The sequence below is a fragment of the Nyctereutes procyonoides genome, unplaced genomic scaffold, assembly GCF_905146905.1.
Source record: "Nyctereutes procyonoides isolate TBG_1078 unplaced genomic scaffold, NYPRO_anot_genome, whole genome shotgun sequence".
NCBI classification, from domain to species: domain Eukaryota; kingdom Metazoa; phylum Chordata; class Mammalia; order Carnivora; family Canidae; genus Nyctereutes; species Nyctereutes procyonoides.
In genome coordinates this window covers 13,306,912-13,327,978 of record NW_026575043.1, presented here as the reverse complement: position 1 = coordinate 13,327,978, position 21,067 = coordinate 13,306,912, and the positions used below count along the sequence as shown (strand labels likewise).

At 43.1% G+C, this 21,067-nt stretch overlaps 1 protein-coding gene across 3 annotated transcripts in view; it reads left to right on the top strand.

Moving 5' to 3' along the window:
* Positions 1 to 17,336, top strand: part of SIRT5 (sirtuin 5) — a 37,910-nt gene extending 20,574 nt beyond the window's left edge. For all 3 annotated transcript variants that reach the window (XM_055322838.1, XM_055322839.1, XM_055322840.1), the window contains 5 exons: positions 1,207 to 1,294; positions 2,324 to 2,377; positions 4,206 to 4,329; positions 5,996 to 6,111; positions 17,124 to 17,336. In XM_055322838.1, coding sequence (XP_055178813.1) covers positions 1,207 to 1,294; positions 2,324 to 2,377; positions 4,206 to 4,329; positions 5,996 to 6,111; positions 17,124 to 17,199 — 458 coding nt within the window. In that variant the 3' untranslated portion in view covers positions 17,200 to 17,336. The remainder of the gene's footprint in view (positions 1 to 1,206; positions 1,295 to 2,323; positions 2,378 to 4,205; positions 4,330 to 5,995; positions 6,112 to 17,123) is intronic.
* Positions 17,337 to 21,067: the final 3,731 nt, after the last annotated feature.

Below are 21,067 nucleotides of genomic sequence, written 5' to 3'. Positions count from 1 at the left end.
ACTTTTTTTTTTTTTTAAAGATTTATTTATTTATTTATGATAGAGAGAGAAAGAGAGGCAGAGATACAGGAGTAGGGAGAAGCAGGCTCCATGCCGGGAGCCCAACGCCGGACTCGATCCCGGGACTCCAGGATCACGCCCTGGGCCAAAGGCAGGCACCAAACCGCTGAGCCACCCAGGGATCCCCCGATTCATCACATTTTTTATGTGAACCTTATGAAGAAAATAGTCTGCCGAAACCATGATATTTTATTATCCTTTAGAATTGTTATTTTGTACTTACAGGAATGGTTTGTTAAAACTTACCTAGACACAGATTTTTAGCACCTATATTGCGCTTTTGCATATAAAACACAAAATGTGAGTGAAATAAAGTGGTAAGGTATGTCTTCTGACCCAGCTTGTTTGTATCACTTGCAAATAACTCCGAGGCGTCAGTGACTGTCTTCTGTGCGTGCTGAGGGGATTGGTGATGCAGCATTCCGTAAAAGGCTTCATCTCCTTGTCTTTGGGTTCCCTTCCAAGCTGCTGACACACATCCAAAGTCTGATACCAAGCCTTTCTAGATCTTTCCCAGAGGTGTCAGTGGAAGAGTTACAGACAATAACTAGGACTCATTTTCCTCCTCAAATGGTCCTTCAGTGGTTTGTTGGCGTAAATGGCCAGGGCTCGCCTTCGTTCCATCAGGCCACCAAGAGTAACACCCAAGCCGCTGCCCATCTCACTCGTCATCGTTACCCTTCAGCAGGTGTGTGATCGCAGGCTACGACAGCCACCTCATGTCCTGCATCTGGCCTGGTAACAGTCGTAGGACACATGGAATTTCAGAGATGCTTACATGGGGGAAATGGCTGTAGTAAAACTGACAAAATAAGTTATTGTCTCATAAAACTTAGGAGTCCTGACGTGGAGATGATATCCTTAGCAGACTGTCCTATCTGTCCTTGAGTCCCACTGTTATTCCCCAGGCTTTGTTCACTCTTTGAGTAAAACCTCACTTCTCCTCCTGCCCTTTGAGTCCAGGAGGCAGATGCTCTTAGCTTCTTCAGGACTGCTGTATGCCTTTGTATTTCCCTTCATACCCAGAGCAAGCCCATTTGTTAAAATGAACATATAAAAAGTAGATTATTTTATACCCATTTAGACATGGAGACAATTGCTCTTGATTATACTCTGTTCTAGTCTTGTTTAATTTGTGTTTTTCAGGGAGCTTATTTAAAACGCGATGTACCTCTTGTGGAATTGTGGCTGAGAATTACAAGAGTCCAATTTGTCCAGCTTTATCAGGAAAAGGGTAATTATACTGCCCTACAGAATGAGTGTGTATTATTTTCTCTTAAGTTGAGCATGAATGTAAGGAAATTAAACATTAGCCTAGGAGTCCCATGGATATTTGTAAGAAATAAGACTAGATACAGTGCAGCCATGTGATGAAAGAAATGTCTTGCTCAAAATTTACAGTGCTAAGTGAAAACCACAGGATCTAATTCTTACCTAATACTATAATATGATTCTAGTACACACACACACACACACACACACACACCCTTCATGTTGGCATGTCTGTATATAGGTAAAAGACCAGAGGAAAATACAACCAAATATTATTAGCAGTGATTATCAAGAGTGGTGGGATTATGGAAAATTTTGATTTCTTCTTTATATCTTTCTAGAATTTCCTAACAATTCTATGATGAACAGGTACTATTATAATTAGGGAAGAAAATAAGAGTAGACTTGGAATATTGAGAAAGTTTTTACTTGGCCATTTTATTTTTTTAAAAAGATTTTATTTATTTATTATTTGACAGCACAAGCAGGGGGGAATAGCAGAGGGAGGGGCAGAGGGAGAGGGAGAAGCAGACTCCCCACTGAGCAGGGACCCTGACATGGGGCTTGATCCCAGGACCCTGAGATCATGACCTGAGCTGAAGGCAGATGCTCAACTGACTGAGCCACCCAGGCGCTCCTTACTTGGCCATTTTAAATCAGTATAAATTACACAAGTAATATATCAATACAGTATTGTAGCAGAAGATTCAAGTTATGATGACGTACACAGTGCATATCATGAAACTCCCCTTTAACATACCGGGCGCTCCATCCCCTCTCCACATACAAATTCCCTCTCTTGAGGTATAATCACCAGTAGTTAATTGTTTGGCGTCTGTCCTTCTAGTCCCTTGTAAGTCGGCATGCGTTAATTATGGGTTTTGTACTATATGCTGCCAGGCAAATATGCAGACTTCTTGGGTTGTGTTATCTCTTTGTTCTTTGATTATACCAAAGACATTGTTTCTTGTTCTCCTGTTACTTACTTCAGTGCTCCAGACCCTGAAGCTCAAGATGCCAGAATCCCAGTGGAAAAACTTCCCCGGTGGGTACAAAAGCTTTGATCAATGTTTGGTTTCCCAGATTTCCAGAGATTCCTCTCCTCTCCTCTCCCTCACCTCTCCCTCTCCTCTGCCTCTCCCTCTGCCTCTCCTGAGGCAGAGACACAGGCAGAGGGAGAAGCAGGCTCCCCACAAGGAGCCCGATGTGGGACTCTCCCTGAACCAGGATCACACCCTGAGCCGAAGGCAGGCACCCAACCACTGAGCCACCCAGGTGTCCCAGAAAGATTATTTTTATGTCAGTTTTTCAAAACCATATGTTACCACAGTGTCTCCTAAAATATTTCATAGAGCACTAGATCCATGTGATATTGATGGGCATTACTTGAAAAAAACACATGTGCTAAAGTAAATATAGAAATCACATATTAAACAAAGTCAAAGTATGTTTGCTTTACTGCAGGACTTCTCAGAGCATTTAATATGCTGAAATACACTGTTTCTTTTAATTTTTTTTAAAGATTATATTTATTTGTGAGAGGTGGGGATAAGACAGAGACAAAGGGAGAAGCAGGCTCCTTAAGGAGCAGGGAACCCAATGTGGGACTCCATCCCAGGACCCTGGGATCATGACTGGAGCCAAAGGCAGACATTTAACCGACTGAGCCATCCAGGTGCCCCACAGTTCCTCTTTAAAAAGTGCTTACAATATGTTAATATTTCACCAGTTTATTTAATCACAGAACCCTTTTTATGATTCTTAGTAAGGATTTTCATTAACAAATTCTAAAATTTGATCTAAAACAGTAGGGAATCCTGGTCAGTTCTTTAGTAGGAGGTTGTCGTGATGAAAATGATGTTTGGAGGATTATTTTAGAAGCTGTATGTAAGAGGACCTAGAGGTAGTAGGGAGTGAAAGATGAGAGGTTTTTGGTAATTGACACTGAAGAATGTGACTGTGGTCAGGGCAAGAAAAAGGTGCCTCTGAGGAAACAGGAAAGGAGGCCATTGATGAGACTAGCATGTGGTTGGGGTGTTAGAGGCAGGTCTGAGCCTGGTTCCTCCCAGGCAGCCACACAATGTGTGCTGTAAAGTAGCTGGGAAAGAGGAGGCTGCTGTTAAAACTCAAAATCCAACTGAGTCAATGTTGGAGATCCATTTGGCTTTATCTGAGATTCATGCTCAGGCAGCTGACAGAAAACAGGAGCCCCAAGGAGCCACACAATGGAAGACTTTTATAAGGCAGGAGGAGGCAGGGAAAGGAGGTTTTTTTTTTTTTAGCAAAGAGGGAATTGTTTTCAGGCAAAGTCACCTTCCTTTAAGGCGCCCAAGGGGGTGTTTCAGGCAAATTACCCCAGTAGTGCTGACCAGGTCATTCCACATTGACTGGTTAAAGGTCATATTCTCCAGAGAGCCTGAAGTTGCAGCCAGGTTAGGTATGAAGTCTTGGTTTGCTGGCGTGGGGCTTAGCACAGTGACTCCAATTTGGATCTGTTGTCTGTCCTTTTTCTTTTCTTTTTCTTTTTTTTTTTTTTTGAGATTTTATTTATTTATTCATGAGAGATACAGAGAAAAAGGCAGAGACATAGGCAGAGGGAGAAGCAGGCTCCCCGTGGGGAACCCAGGACCCTGGGATCATGACCTGAGCCAAAGGCAGATGCTTAACTAACCACCCAGGCACCCCTAAAATGAGTACTTTATATTCAGGATAAGCTCACATGGTCTGAAAGGGGAGGAATACAGGATAAGAAGGATCAGAGCCACCTATCTGCACAGACTGGATTTGGGGTAGCCCCTAGCCTTCCTGTGACCCACCTGGGCAGACCTGGCAGGGCAGGTGTCAGGGTTGGGTGAAGAATACTGTTCTTACAGGTGTGAAGAGGCAGGGTGTGGGGGCCTGCTGAGACCTCACGTCGTGTGGTTTGGAGAAAATCTGGATCCTGCCGTTCTGGAGGAGGTTGACAAAGAGCTGACCCTCTGTGACTTATGTCTAGTGGTAGGTCTCTCCTTTCCCCGATCCTTGAGATTTTCTGGAACACTGGAACTGGGATGGAGTTTGTTGTATTTTCCCTCCCTCTTTCCTTTCCTTCCCTCCCCCTCCTGCCCCCTCCTGTCCACCCCCCCCCCCCGTTCCCTTTCCTTCCTTCCCCCTTCTGATTTGTGTGTGGAGAGATTTTGTGGTACCCTACAGAAAAATGAAGAAACAATGAATATGTATTAATCTTAAACATGAAACTGTGTAGGACCATATCTTGGGCTTCACAAAGCCCCCCTCCCCATCCAAAAAAGAAAGAAAAAAAGAAAAGAGTATGTTATTGGTTCTGATTTTGAAAGTACTACATGCTCATTATTAAATTTGAGAAAATACAAAAAGTACAAAATTATAAAGAGGAAATTAGAAATCACCAATAGCTCTACCATCCAGAAAAAGCCACTGTTAGCATTTTAGTGTATTTTTTTCCTAGATCAGAAGTGAGAAATTGTGGCCTGTGGGCCAGATCTGGGCTGCCACTTGTTTTTGTAAATAAAGTGTTATTGGAACACAGCCATGTCCATTCTTCTATGGGTTGTCTATGGCTGCTTTCACGCTCTAATGGCAGAGTTGACTATTTGTGATGGAGACTGTCTGGCTTACAAAACCTTAAAAAATTACTATCTGGTCCTTTACAGAAACACATTTGCCCACCCTTGGTCTTGACCTTTTCTCATGCAGATGTATACATATTGTTTAAAATTCAAAAATGGGCTCAGATGGTATGTTCTGTTTTGAAACAACTTTATTCGCGTAGCAATTCACTTAGCATATTTCACATCAGTACATCCACAGATCCGCATCATCTTTTAATTGGCTGCATGGCGTTCTATTTCCTGGATATAAAATGAGATATTTAACCAATCCTCTCTTTTTGGACACTTAGGCCATTTCACATTTTCATATCTTAAATAATGCTGTGGTGAATATTCTTAGACGTAACTTCTTAGTATGCTCTTCAGATCCTTTCCTTAGGACATATTTTCCTAAAAGTGGAATTAATTGGACAACGGGTATGCATATTTGAGAATTTCCTTAACATGTCTTTAAAAACAAGCACATTCTCTTGGGTGTGTATTCATCCAGCCAGTATTTATTGAGTGCATTCCAGTGTAGCATCAGTGCTCATGACTGAGGGTCAAATGAGAAAAGCTGGTTTGTACAGTGTGTTCTGGTCTTTCCTTTCTTGAAAAGCACATTTGTAAATACATATTTGTAGGGAAGAACCTGAAAGAATATGTATCAAAATGTGAACAGTTGTTATCTTGGGGTAGTAGGATTATGAATGACACATATGTTTTTTTTTTTTTTTTTTGAAATTTCTAATGTTAAAAGGGGGCATAGATTATTGGCATCACCTCCTAGAGCAGAAACTAAACTGAGTAAATGATCTGCCATTTCTCTCCATTTGTGCTACATTTCTTCTAGAACAATCTTTTCTAGTAATCAACCAAAAGAATGTCTCCTAACTTCCCATCTCTCCCTTGGAAGCTTCCCAGTGATCCCATCTAGCTTAGTTTCCCTCACATCCAGAGCCACAAACCTGCCTGAGCTTATGTAAGGTTTTCTGAGAATGTTTTTTCTGCCCAAAGTGTGGTCATTCATCCGTTTCCATTCCTTTGCTTTGTAGGTGGGAACTTCCTCTGTGGTTTATCCTGCTGCCATGTTTGCACCCCAGGTGTCTGCCCGGGGAGTGCCAGTGGCCGAATTCAACATGGAAACCACCCCAGCCACCAACAGATTCAGGTACAGGGATTACCAAGGTGGGAGATGGAAGGTACTAAGCAGATTGAGACGTGTCATCTGAACAGACCTTACCTACTGTTCTCATTTAAAAAAAAAAAAAAAAAAAAGACACAGAGTTTGTTTTCTAATTTGGTCTATAGTTGCTTTGATGGAAGAACAAAATATCGTTAACTGTAGACCAAGGCAGCTATGTCTTTTCCCAGGGAAATTGCCTTAGGGCTTTTGTTGTTCATATTTTGAAACTTCTTTGATGAACATTTTGAAAGTTCTTTGATTCCGTAGCCTTGGCTTTCATTTGCATTTTTCAGTGAGAGCTGGTAATGGCATTTAGGTGTAGGTGAGTTGAATACCCAGCACTTAGTCGGGGAGATGCCCGTGCAGACCTCTGTCACCCACTGTTCTCCCTGGGCAGCAGCCAAATATCTCCTGAATATCCTTAATATTAGACTTGGGGCCATGTCGTGGTGCTGATCCTATCACCCATATTTGCATGGAAAGTGAAGACCATCAGACAATGCGTTTTTAGTCTCATTCTGAATTGTTTTATGCTCAGCTTCATTTTGCTTTCTTTTTTTCACGCTGTTTGGCTGTTGTTGTCATTTTAAAGATTTTATTTATCTATTCATGAGAGACACAGAGTGGCAGAGACACAGGCAGAGGGAGAAGCAGGCTCCCTGGGGGGAGTCCTATGCAAGACTTGATCCCAGGACCCTGGGATCACAACCTGAGCCAAAGGCAGATGCTTAATCACTGAGCCACCCAAATGCCCCTTTGCCCTGGCTGTTTTGTCTTCGCTTTATTTTAATTTCTATATTTTTTATCAGTTGGCTCCATACCTTTCTAGAATAAGGTAGAACATAAATAACTCATAAAGAAATATGAATAAATAAAATATAAAACTTCACTAAAACTTGTTATCATTACGTTAGCCAGTGGTTGTCATGTCAGCTACATATTTAAAAAATATGACTGGGTACCAGACATGAGATTCTGATGTAACTGGTCTCATGTGTAGCCTGGGCATCATGATTTCCATAAACTTCCTCAATGATTCTGATGTGGAGCCAGGATGAGGACCAGCATTCTGAGTCCTCAGTGGGATTAAAAAAAAAAAAAAAGTGCCATAGACTGTATGTAAATACACTTGATGATCCTCTGCAGCTGGGCTGACTGAATCTAATCTCCTCCGTCTGTTTTAGTCAGTATGTTTGTGTCCTCAGTCCACTTCTTCATTTGTGTGTAAGTGGTAGGAAGTAGGAAGACATTCTCTTAAAAAATTACCTTCTATGTAAAACCGATTCTTTGAAAACTATACAGTAAAAGAGATGAAAAGATCTAAGTCTGTCGAAGGACCTTCGTGTCCTTGGACCAGACACTATTGTTAAGATGGCAGTACTCCCCAAGTTGAGTTACAGACATAGCTGGTCTCTATCAAAATTGCAGCTGGCCTCTTTGCTAAAATTGGCAAGGTGATCCTAAAAGTCATATGGATGCATGGGGGCCAAAATAGCCAAAACAAAGAGAATGATGAAGTTGAAGAACTCACACTTTGCAGTTTCAAAAGTTATTAGGAAGTTACAGTTTATTAAGACAACGTGGTGCTGACATGAGGATAGACATCTACATTAGTGGGGCTGAATTGAGAGTTCAGAAATAAACCCTCAATCTATGGCCACCTGATTTTTGGAAAGGGTATGAAGACAATTAAGGGAAAGAGTAGCCTTTTTTTTTTTTTTTTTTTTAAAGATTTTATTTATTTGAGAGAGAGAGTGAGAGAAAACATGAACAGGGGATGAGGAGAGGGAGAAGCAGGCTCCCCATCGAGCAGGGAGCCTGATGTGGGACTCCATCCCAGGACCCTGAGATCATGACCTGAGCCAAAGGCCAACACTTAACCACCTGAGCCACCCAGGTTCCCCAAGAGTAGCCTTTTTAACAAATGGTTCTGGAATGGCTGAATTATCACCTGCAAAAGAATGAAATGAGACTCCTTCTTCATACCACATATAAAAATTAACCCAAATGCACGATAGACCTAACTCTAAAAGCTAAAAGTATAAAATACTTAAAAGTAAGTTTTTGTGGCCTTTAGTTAGTAAAAGCCTCTATGACATGACATCAGAAGCACAAATAACATAAGATAAAGGGGTAAATTGGCTTTCCATCAACACTAGAAACCTCTTTACTTCAATAGGCCCCATCAATAAAGTGAAAAAACTCATGAAATGTGAGGAAATATTTGCATGTCTAGGGACCCCAGGGTGGCTCAGTGGTTGAGCATCTGCCTTAGGCCTGGGGCATGATCAGGAGGTTCTGGGATCGAGTCCTGCATTGGGCTTCTTGCATGGAGCCTGCTTCTCCCTCTGCCTGTGTCTCTGCCTCTCTCTCTCTCTCTCTGTGTCTCTCACGAATGAATAAATAAAATCTTTAAAAAAAAGAAACATTTGCAAGTCTATTATTTGTATGGGACTTACATTCAGAATCTATAAAGAACTCTCACATTTCAATAATAAAAAGACAAATTGTCCAATTTAGAAATGGGCCGAATATTTGAATAGACATTTTTCTAATCATAATACACATGGTCAATAAACATATTGAAAATATGCTGGGGCAGCCCCGGTGGTGCATCGGTTTAGCGTCGCCTGCGGCCCAGGCTGTGATCCTGGGGACCCAGGATCAAGTCGAATGTTGGGCTCCCTGCATGGAGCCTGCTCCTCCCTCTGCCTGTGTCTCTGCCTCTTTCTCTCACTCTCTGTGTGTCTCTATGAATAAATAAATAAAATCTTTAAAAAATATGCTGAATATTATTAAATTAGGGAAACGTAAATTAAAACCACCATGAGATTCCACTTAACAGTCACTAGGATGGCTATGATTAAAACAAAACAAGTATTGGTGAAGAAACTCAACCCCTCATCTGTTGCTGGTGGAAATGTACAATGGTGCAGCTGCGTTAGAAAACAGCTGGGCAGTTCCTCAAAAAGTTAAATGCAGATTTAACATATGACCCAGCAGTTCTCGTTGGTATATAGCCAAGAGAAATGAGAACACGTGTTTGCACAAAAATGTGTATGTTCATAGCAGCATTGCTCATAATAATCAAAAAGCAGGAACAATCTAAATGTCCTTCATTTGATTAGTAAATATATGAAATTTCACATGTATACAATGGAATATTACTCAGCCATAAAAAAGAATGATCTACTGATCCATGCTACAACATGAATAACTCTTGAAAACATACTAAGTGAAAGAAGCCGGACATACAAGACCAGAAATCCTGTGATTCCATTTATTTGAGAAATCCAGAAATCAACAGAGATTCCAAATAGATGTGTAGTTGTCTAGGGTTTGGGTCAGGAAGAATGCGAAGTGTCTGGTTTTGTTTTAAGATTTTATTTATTTATTCATGAGAGACACAGAGAAAGGCAGAGACATAGGCAGAGGGAGAAGGAGGCTCCCTGTGGGGAGGCCGATGTGGGACTCAGTTCCAAGACCCTGGGATCACAACCTGAGCAGAAGGCAGATGCTCAACCACTGAGCCACCCAGGTGCCCCTGGGAAGTGTCTGTTAGTAGGGAGAGGTTTCTTTTTGGGGTGATGAAAATGTTTTAAAGTTGATTGTGGTGATGGTTGTACAATTTTGTGAATATACTAAGAAAAAAACCATGAAATTATACATTTTAAACAGGTTATGTGTGAATTTTTTTTTTAAGATTTATTTATTTATTCATGACAGAGACAGAGAGAGAGTCAGAGACACAGGCAGAGGGAGAAGCAGGCTCCATGTAGGGAGCCTGATGTAGGACTCGATCCCAGGACTCCAGGATCATGCCCTGGACTGAAGGCAGGCGCTTAACTGCTGAGCCACCCAGGGGTCCCCGATTATGTGTGAATTATATCTCAATAAAGCTGTCCTATTAAAAATTAAGTTCCCTTCTAACTTATCCCCTGAAAAATAGATGTGAGGCCTCTAATATGCACTGTGGCACGCATGTTTAGCACCAGGGCTAGCATGCATCCTGAAAAGGAACATCAGAGCCAGACAACACTGGCCCCTCATCTGTTTGAAAGAGCATCAGAATCCTCCAAGAGGAGGAAGGAATCAACTTTCTGAAGAAGGACGTGAGGTACATCCCCAGTCCCTTCTAATGTGGTTGATTTTTAGTCATATGCTCTCCAGCTCACCTCTACTAAGTATGAAAAATGAAGACAAATCATCATGGTAGGAAAGTAACAAAATGCAGGTGAGGAAAAAGAAGAAAAGGAGACTGCTTCCACAGCCCAGAGCTGGCCTCTACCCCTTATGCCTGGGACTACCCAGCAGGTACTGGGCATCCGTTGTGTGTGTCTTCCTGTGAGAGGAACATAGTTCTCCTGCAAGTTGGGAAGAGAATTGTGGCCTATAATATCATTTCACAAGTTGGCCCTCTTAGGGGCGCCTGGGTGGCTCAGTGGTTGAGTGTCAGCCTTTGGCTTGGGTCGCGATCCTGGGGTCCTGGGATCAAGTCCCGCCTCAGGCTCCCTGCATGGAGCCTGCTTCTCCCTCTGCCTCTCTCCCTCTGCATCTCTCATGAATAAATAAATAAAATCTTTTAAAAAAAAAGAAACTTTGATCAAATTTTTCTTACCAGTGTAACTGTCCCGTGAACGATCATGCTTTTATGCAGAAGTCATCAAGCTGGCATTGAGAAGAGATGTAGATGATTTTCTTACCCGTCTCAACTTTTCAAACAGGGAGCCAGGCCCTAGAGTGATAGAGTTTTCTAATGCACAGTTTAATAAAGGCAGGATTTTCTCGTACATCTCACGTGCAATAGATTTTGGTTGAATTTTACGCTATGTGAGGGCTCGGCAAACTGCTTCTTGTAGACCAATTTCACTCACAGTGTATTTGTAAATAAGGTTTTATTGGAACTTGGCCATGGCCATGTGTTTAGGTATTGTCCACGGCCACTTTGGCCCTACAACAACAGAACTGAGTCATTGCCACAGTGTCAGCCTGCAAAGCCTGAAAGATGTTCTCTGGCTCTTTACAGAAAAAAAATTTCCCAACAACTCTTCTAGGTTAATGAGAGAAATGACAACTGGTGGAATAACACTTTTTTTTTTTAACCTAAGTTTCTTTATTACTTAGGGAGTAGGGATGCTGCCTACACTTCAAACTTGGCTCTCACGGGACCGCTTAGACCTTGTTCAAGTTGTTTAGACTCCTTGCCCCAATTCTAATTTAGAGACAGAGTCACAGAATTTGCCTCCCATTAAAATGTATTAATATTTTCAAGGTGTTAATTAGTTCCAGTTTTGTTTTTGTCATTTTTGCCATGCCTGATGGTTGTGTGTCAGATGATTTCTGACAAGCCATTATAGTTAGAGTAGATCCTACTCTAGATTTGGCTTCAGGGTTTTATTTTTATTTTTTTTAAGATTTTATTTATTTATTCATGAGAGACAGAGGGAGGCAGAGACATAGGCAGAGGGAGAGGCAGGCTCCCTTATGTAGGACTGATGTAGGACTCGATCCCAGGACCCCAGAGATCATGACCTGAGCCAAAGGCAGATGCTCGACCACTGAGCCACCCAGGCATACCTGGCTTCAAGACTTTGTTATTCAACCCCCGGGTCCTTGGCACATGAGGGTCTGTGCATTTGCTGAGACAGAAATAGGATTTGTGCTCACCCAAGAGATGGTACCTTCCAAGCATTCTGGGGCCTCCAGTAACCACCATGTTCACCTTTGAATTTTTCTAAACTTTAGAATTCAGTGGAAATCCACGGATACCTACTAAGTACGTACTCTGTGCGAGACTCTGTTCTAGGTGCTCAGGATAGGCTGTATCAGGAAACCAAAAAATCTACTATGATGACATTCTAGTGGCAGAGGCAATCAAAAATAAGCATAATAAATGTGCAAATTCTGTAGCAGGTGAGAAGGTGGGTAGCAGGCTGTAGCAAAAAGCAAACGTAGAGTTGGAGGTGAGCAAGAGAGATTGCAGGATTCACTTAGGTCATTAGGGTAAGTCCCACTGAGAAGATGTCTGAGTGTACTTGAAGGACGTAAAGGATTTAGTTGGCTAAGGAGATTGTCTGGCTAAGAGCTTTCCAGACACAGAGTTTTTGGAACACCTGAGTAGCTCAGTGGTTGAGCATCTGCCTTCAGCTCAGGTCTTGATCCCTGGGTCCTGGGATCAAGTCCTGCATTGGGCTCCCCACAGGGAGCCTGACTCTCTTTCTTCCTATGTCTCTGCCTCTCTCTGTGTCCTCATGAATAAATAAATAAAATCTTTAAAAAAAAAATCCTTCCAGACACAGGACTGTCTGGAGTAGAGCCCTTCCCACTCTCCACTCTCCCCAAGCCACAGCACACCTGGGAGGTGCAAGGGACAGCACTGGAGGTCAGTGTGTATATGTGCTGCCGAAGCAAGCACTGGAGGTCAGTGTGGATGGTGTAGCAGGAGGGAGGGAGAGAGGCCAGTCAGTTGGTCAGGAAGTACCATGTTTCTGCAGGGGGAAGAAGTGCCCCCAAAGAAAGCGACAGCCAGTGGAGTTTGTAAGGGGTTTTCAGCTAGAAAATTGTTTTATAGATTGATTTAATTATGTATTTGCTCAGCAAGAGGGTCAGGAGTTTACTTTTAACTTATGGTTGACCAGTTATAGGAAGTCCAGGGCCCTACCTGGCTGGACTGTCAAAGGGTAGGTGTAAGGACACATAGGCCTTAACAAAATCCACTTAAAGATAATGTAAGAATATTTTATTTATTTAAAAATATTTTCACTTCTAACAAAACTGCATTCATTTATTTTGCTTTGCTTTGTTTGATCTAGCTGAAGGCCTTTTCTGTGAGTAGGGACCTGCCAGATTATGCAGGTTGCCTGTTGTGCATAGATCATGCTCCTAATTCTTCTGGTGTTCCCACATGCCCCTGAAGATAAAAATCACCTCAGCCCTTATTTTGTAAAGGAGAAAAGACAGACAGACAGACAACCAACCAAGAAAGAAAGAAAGAAGAGAGAGAGAGAGAGAGAGAGAGAGAAAGAAAAGAAAGAAGAGGGAAAAAGGGAAAGGGAAAAAGGGAAAGGGAAGGAAAGGAAGAAAGAAGAGGAAGGGAGTAAGGAAGGAAGGAAGAAAAAGAAAAGAAAAGAAAAGAAAAGACAGAAAGTAAGAAAGAAAGAAAGAGAAAGAAGAAAAGAAAAAGAAAGAGAAAGGGAGAGAAAGAAAAGAGAAAGAGAGAAAGAAAGAAAAAAGAAAGAAAGAAAGAAAGAAAGAAAGAAAGAAAGAAGAAAGAAAGAAAGAAAGAAGAAAGAAAAAGAAAATCAGATCCCAAGGTACTAGTCTAGACTTTCTGATCAGTTATTTCAGGGCTCGAGGAGGACTGTTAGTATATTTGACCAGTGGCCCAGGTGTATCATCTGGGAGTTGTGGGGAATTACTGGATTACAAACTGTGGTTTGGATACTTTTCTGCCTTTTTTTTTTCTCTTTTAAAGTGCAACAAGAAGTTATGAAAAGAAATTTATGAAGCATCCTTCCCCCTAGTCTTTCCCACCTACACTAATTAAATAGAATTATTTTTAGTGACCTGCCATGCCTTTCCAAAGCATACATCAGATGTTCTTAGGAGTAAGCCTCTTATAACAACTGTATTTTTTTGGAGTTTGTTGCATTTTTTTAAAGATTTTAAAGATTTTTAAAGATTTTATTTATTCATGAGAGACAGAAAGAGTGAGAGAGAGAGAGAGAGAGAGAGGGGGGCAGAGACACAAGCAGAGGGAGAAGCAGGCTCCATGCAGGGAGCCCGATGTGGGACTCAATCAATCCCAGGTCTCCAGGATCAGGCCCTGGGGTGGAGGCGGCGCTAAACCGCTGAGCCACCCGGGATGCCCTGTTGCATAACTTTTATTTAAATTAGATAATTACATTAACCAATAGCAGTGACATGAGTAAACCCAGTGGTCCTGAGTCACCTGCTGTTGGGGAGTGGGGTGCTGTGTGCTACACAGTCTTTTGAGAACAGAAGTCCTCAAGAACTTTTGTTCATGTACGTCTTTCACATTTTTAAATTTCACATCTAAAATTTTATATAGAAATGGTTGAGAAAGATGTGATTCCAAGTGTCCTGGAAATAAAATATTGACTTTTTATAATAAAACCACCATTATGGTTTTAAATAAATCCATTGTGAATGTCACAACTACTCGATACTTATCATCATGTATTTACAAAATACATACACAAACTCTTTTTTTTAAAAAAAGGTTTATTTATTTATTCATGAGAGGCAAAGAGAGAGAGAGGCAGAGACATAGGCAGAGGGAGGAGGCTCCTTGCAGGGAACCCAGTGTGGGACTCGATCCCGGATTCTGGATCCTGGGATCATGCCCTGAGCCAAAGGCAGACATGCAACCGCTGAGCCACCCAGGTGTCCCAATACACAAACCTTTTTTAACAGCCTTCATGTTTTTTCCTCCTTGAACATGTATTTCCATCTACTTTCATAACAAATTTATATTTGTGTAATTTATTTTTATGCCTAAGAATGTTTTGTTGACTACCCTATTATATTTCTGTAGCAAAATATGGTATGAGTCAGTTTTCAATTTCCTTAAAATTTAAAAAATGTTTTATTAAAAGAATTCCTCCAGATTGAACTGTCACTTATTAGTAATTTGTGGTATGACTGTTGACGACAAGTGAATGGTAAATTCTGGTTAATAATTCCATAAAAGTGCAAATGTATTGCAAATGCATCTCTTAATAGATGCACAGGCCGTGAATTTTTCAGATTACTTTGTGTGTCCCTGGATGAGTGTTGGAAGGAGACAGAGTTCACGTGGTTCTAGCCCAGTCCACCTGCAGTCACCAGATCAGGTCTACCCTAGCTCCCTGTAAATGAGGGAAGCTGCATCCCAGAGGAACATGGTGTGTGTCCCCAAATGTAGGAAAAGGTGCTCTTATAGGATTTGGAGGGAAGGTGGAATTTAGGTGAAATTTAAAGGAAGCCATTTTTGGGAGACTGAACAGCAAGCAGTACTGTGTGGGAGTCCAGTGCAGTCTGGCTGGCAGTGCAGGGTCTTGTTTCCCTGGAGACCGCACATCGAAGGTGGATGTGCAACACTGTGCCCAGACACGCCTGTGTGAAGCTCTGCCCCAGGGTTAGAAATCAAGGTTGCTGCTCGGCCGCAAAGTGATGTGGGTTCTCCAAGCACATTTATCTTTCACTGCTGTAATTTCTAAAAGCAGTTTCTGATACTTTATGATATTAGAGAAAATTTCTCCGTGAGTAAAAAAGCAGTAGTCACTCAAAGATGGGGTTGTTATGATACTTCAGAGCTCATCCTGGGGAAAGAAATACTGTTTCCTATTTGCAGTTGGCTCTATCTGTGTCTCCTAGTCTACCTGGTCCAAGGGAGGGCAGGCTAGATTATTACTGGCCAAGCTAAATTTCATCTTCCCAACATCAATTATAATTCTTAGCTTTTACTTTTTATAGACATTGGTCCGGAGAATGTGAGCCACACAATTCCCAAGGCAGGAAAGGAATTTTATTATGGCATTGCCACCCAGGTTTTGGGTCTCTTTTCAAGTTATATGCTAAAACACACAGAGTAGTTTTGTATCACATTTTGTGATCTGTTCATGGACAGTCTTATCAGACCAGACCCACTTTCTCTTTTATTAAAATCAAGAATGAAATTGCCCTACTTGCCTACAGATGCATTGTCACCCACTCTCTCGAACCTGTTTATTTGCTGAGGTTTACACCAACGTTTCAAACGTCCCTTGATCTGACTCCCCGTACATTTTCACATTCTGCTTTAAGGCATCATTGTAAGATATAGGGGAGAGGTATGGTTTGCTCTTGTAAAGTGGAAGAAGGATGCACATGGAAAGGAACACTCAGAAGTCACTTTCTTAGGGAGGAAAGCTGACCTCTGGGAATTCCCTAAAAGTTCTCTGTGACTGGCTATAATTTTGGGGAAGTCCCCAAGGGGCTCTCACTGTGCAGGAGACTAGTTTTCTGGTAGCCAGTGTTGAACGTACCATAGATAGCAGAAGAGTTGGTTGGTTGGGGATGTCCATTAGTGGCACTTTATCCAGAGAGAAGAGTATTTGAGGTCTTAGGTGTTCATGATCTGTGTTGTGTCAAGAATCTACAATATGAATATTGAAATCACTAGAAAAATCCTGCTTTCATAGTATCCTTTGAATCCTGCATTCAGAGTTTGGCTTTTTTTTTTTTTTTTTTTTTTTTTGGTCCCTGTTGTGTTTTTCCTTGAAGGAAGCAACAATTATTAATTTTTCTTTTTTTTCCGTCCCCTTTGGTCTTTTCTACTTTCTGACTGTAAGTCATTCATAAAGCCCAACAGATGGGGGATACCTGGGTGGCTCAGTGGTTGAGTGTCTGCCTTTAGCTCAGGTTATAATCCCAGGGTCCTGGGATCCAGTCTCGAGTTATGCTCCCTGCAGGAAGTCTGCTTCTCTCTCTGCCTGTTTCTGCCTCTCTCTGTCTCTCTCATGAATAAATAAATAAAATCTTGGGAAAAAAAAAACAAAAACAACAGATGGCTTAAGAGTCCCTGTTCATTCAGCTAAAATGTACATGGTATGTTTGGTGCATGAGATTATTTTTCTTGTGTCCTCAGCGCATGAGAATGCTGTTCTAATGTAATATATAGATTTTGGAAAACTTACAGCTTCAGTTACAAGGTTGGCCATACAGTCACAAAATGAATCTTACAATTATGGCTCTGCTCCCCCTTAAATAAAATTCTTGTGTATGGCACCTAAATTCTAGGCAATTGCTTTCCTAAATTCCCTCAAACACCAGAACCAACCCGTAGTGAAATATCTACATCTAGAGTTGTCAGAAACTAGATGAAAACTGTGGGAACAAAGCTCATAATACTGTATCGGTGAGCATTTGGATTTTGCTTTGGATGTAACTGAGACACGTGGGACTCGCCAAGGTAGTACGTTCATTTTTCTAACTGCTTATTTGTCCTCTTTCAGGTTTCATTTCCAGGGGCCATGTGGTACCACTCTTCCTGAAGCCCTGGCTCCTCATGAAACTGGCAATGTTTCTTAGTTGTCCTGGGGAAAGAAGAAATTGTAGTATGTCTAAGTACTTGGGCCACACACAGAGAACTGATCATGGGGACCGTGAGCTAAATACTGGAAAATCTAGAAATACCATCAGATTCCCTGGCTGGAATCCCACCTGATGCTAAGTAAAGCAACAATAGCAAACACTCTTAGGAGAAGTCAGAGAACAGCCAGGTTAATGCATGTTCTTTCATGTGAACTTAAACATAAAATCTCTCCTATGTGTTTGGTTGGCTATTGGAAACATTTTGTGATTAGATTATCTTTTGAAAAAACTAATTATCCTGATTGTGTTGTTTCGATCTGGACGCAGAAGTATAGGGGTAAAACCTTGGTATTTCAGATTTTTGCCAAGTTGTGGTGGAAAGTAAAATCACTCTCTACAGTAGGGCATTTATTGTATAAAGATCTGACCCCCCAAGAGATGTCTTTGTGGGAGGCTTTTCCTTTTTTAGCGTTGACCTTGTTCGGCTGCATTGCCTCATACATAGTGTGTGGGATAGCTGACAGTGAGAAGTCATGCAAGGAAGGAAGAAAAAAGGAGCATCAAGACAGAAAATCAGGATGGGAAAATAAATGATGCAAATATATGGACTCCAAGGATAAACACAGCTGCCTAAAATTGAGGGCTGGCCTCCTTAGCAGCCACGGAGGACAGTGAGAGGTGATGGGTGATGGTTGTCTATTTCCCAATATCATAAACACAGAAGCATACGGTCCCTGCCAGGCCCACCAGGCTTTCCCACTGAATTCAGAAGGGTTTCCCTTCCTCCCCCACTTTATAAACAATTATGCTGATAATACCTTGGAGTTAAGTAGTAAGAATGCAGCTCTCTGCTCAAGCCTCACCACCTAATGCAGCCCCCAGGGCCCTTGGAATGCCTGGTGTCCGGCCTGACTGGGAGGAATGGCCTTTAGTAAACAGCGTAGGGAAGCCACACAGACCCGGGTCCCTTGGATCAGGTCGGCTCCCTGGGTGATGACACATCTTGCCTCGGCCCCTTTACAAAATTGCATTTAATGTGACACCCTTGGCTTTTGTCGAAGTAGGCAAGACACGGTCACATAAAACTGCACTGCTTTTTCAAGTCACAACTTTTATTTTTTTTTTCCTTTTTTTTTAATTTATGATAGTCACAGAGAGAGAGAGAGAGGCAGAGACACAGGCAGAGGGAGAAGCAGGCTCCATGCACCGGGAGCCGACGTGGGACTCGATCCCGGGTCTCCAGGATCGCGCCCTGGGCCAAAGGCAGGCGCTAAACCGCTGCGCCACCCAGGGATCCCAAGTCACAACTTTTAATAAATCCCAAAGGTTCTTTGCCTGGGCAGAGTGGGGATGTTCGTAACTTACAAGGCATAGGGCTCCTGAGGGCTTGATTCACCTTTTGCTGAGTACGTCAAGGCACTTACACAGAGGGGGCCTCTTCTAATACAGTTTTTCTACCTGAAATACCATCATCATTGCGCTTCTCGAAGTTAAATTCAAACACTGGGCTAGTGTTAACACTGGTAAAAATCAGCATACTGTCTGGGTGAGTCTAAGCATATTTTTAATCTGTAATTTTCCATCTGCCCAAGGCCCCAGTATTTCAGAACTGTTCCTTTGCAACTCCTCATCCTGGGCTTTTGGTACCAGCAACTTTTTTGTTGGTTGGTTGGTTTTTGTGCTCTGCCATTTTTGTTCATGTTTTGGTTAGAGAAGATGAAAAAGTTGAAAATACAAACTGTATGTGACAATTTAATGTTTACTGAATGTCGACCTATGATAGATATTAGAAATAAAGTGATCAGTAAGATAATGGACATTACCCTCAAGGGGTTCAGAGTGGTTGGAACAACTATTGTGTAAACTTTTTTTTTTTTTTTAAAAAGATTTTATTTATTCATGAGAGAGAGAGGCAGAGGCAGAGACACAGGCAGAGGGAGAAGCAGGCTCCCGGCAGGGAGCCCGACATGGGACTTGATCCAGGGACCCCAGGATCACGCCCTGGACCGAAGGCAGATGCTCAACTGCTGAGCCACCAAGGTGCCCCATGTAAGCTATTTTACAATGTTGAAAACTACAAGAAAGAAATTTGTGCAAGATTCAGAGGAGAACGCAGTTAGAGATGGCGGAGCAGGCATGGGCTAGACGTTAAGGTGCTTGAAAGGCTTTCAGACGATGCCTGGGTGGCAGTTCTTGACGTATAAATAGTTCCATGTGGAGGAGTGTCAGCAGAGGATGTACAGCATGTACAACTGCATGTGTGCAGCAGCTTGGTTTGTTCAGAGACTGATGAGTCATTTCATGTTGTATAATAGGTGGGAGAAGACAAACAGATCAGGAAGGGCTGTGCATGCCAAGAAGTGAAATCTACCTGGGGGATGGGAGGATAGAAGCAGCACTGGGGTTGCGGTCACTGAGTAACGGTGAAGTCATTCTTCAGGTTCAGGGTCTGCGTTGGACCAGCCAGCGTTCCGGGTCCTGGGGTTAGAGCAGGGCCCCAGGTAGGGTCCTCTTCTCATGGGGCGTATATCCTAAGGTGGGAGTCAGGTGATTAGCTCTCAGGGAGTGGTGTTGGTGATGAACAGGCGTGCACAGTCCAGGGGCAGGTGGTGGCCGAGGTCGCCAAGCCCACGTTTCGTGCCGGGCACTTGTTGAAGCCTGCATCTGTCAACTTGTTTCCATCAGTGCCAGAAAGACCGAAAAACATCATGTCCTGTTGCTATAGCACAATTTTTCCCTTCGAAATGCCTCTTCTTTGGAGCGCGAGGAGCGAAGGAGCCAAATCTACAAATACTGGTTCGGGGCAATCTCACTAAACTGGAGTTTGGGAGTTCGGCGGGGGTAGGTCTCACGCTCTACCACTTGCCCCCCCCCCCGACTTTTTAAAGATTTCTTTCTTTCTTTCTTTCTTTCTTTCTTTCTTTCTTTCTTTCTTTCTTTCTTTCTTTCTTTCTTTCTTTCCTTTCTTTCTTCTTTCTTTCTTTCTTTCTTTCTTTCTTTCTTTCTTTCTTTCATTCATTCATTCATTCATTCATTCATTCATTCATTCGACAGAGAGACACAGGCAGAGGGAGAAGCAGGCTCCCGGCAGGGAGTCCGGGATCGTGACCTGGGCCCTCAGGTGCGTCCCTACCCCTTGCCGTCAATCCACAGAGGGTGGGCGGACCCGTGGGCGGGCGCCGCGGCGTCTGCCCCGCAGGAGGAAAGGCTCCTTCCCACCCGAGGAGGAGCCCGTCCACCTCTAACCCCGGTTTACTCCAGTGGCCCCGGTTTGGCAGCGCGCCCTTCGGAAGGGCGGCCCAGTCAGTCCCTCGTTTGCCTGTGGTGCTGCCAACAGCTTCCTTGCCTGGGATGGCGACTATTTTTTCGAAATCCCCCCGTTTTTGCTGGTAAAATAGCAGGTAGTCTTACTTTTTTAAGGTTAACAAGACCGGGTGGTGCGGCCCCTGGGGGGCTCAGGTCGTGACCCCGAGGTCCCGGGATCGAGTCCCGCGTCGGGCTCCCTGCATGGAGCCCGCTCCTCCCTCTGCCTGTGTCTCTACCTTTCCCTGTCCCGCATGAATAAACAGATAAAAATCTTGAAAACCACAAGGAACAAGAGCACGTGGCTCCCGGAGCTAGGTCACCGGTTTCTGGGTCACTGGGCCGCACCGCGTAGGCCCGCCCGTCAGCGTCCCCGTGGAGGCGGCCTCGCGGTGGCCCTTCCCTTCCGGGAAGCGAGCCCCATCCCGACCCGGGCGTCTGGCCCGCCAGGACGGGAGGAGCCGGAGGCTCCCCGCGCGGGGAAACCACCCAGGGGAGGGGGCGAAACACGCCCCTGCGCTCCTTAGGCCACGCTCGTCCCCGCTCTGCGCATGCGCACACG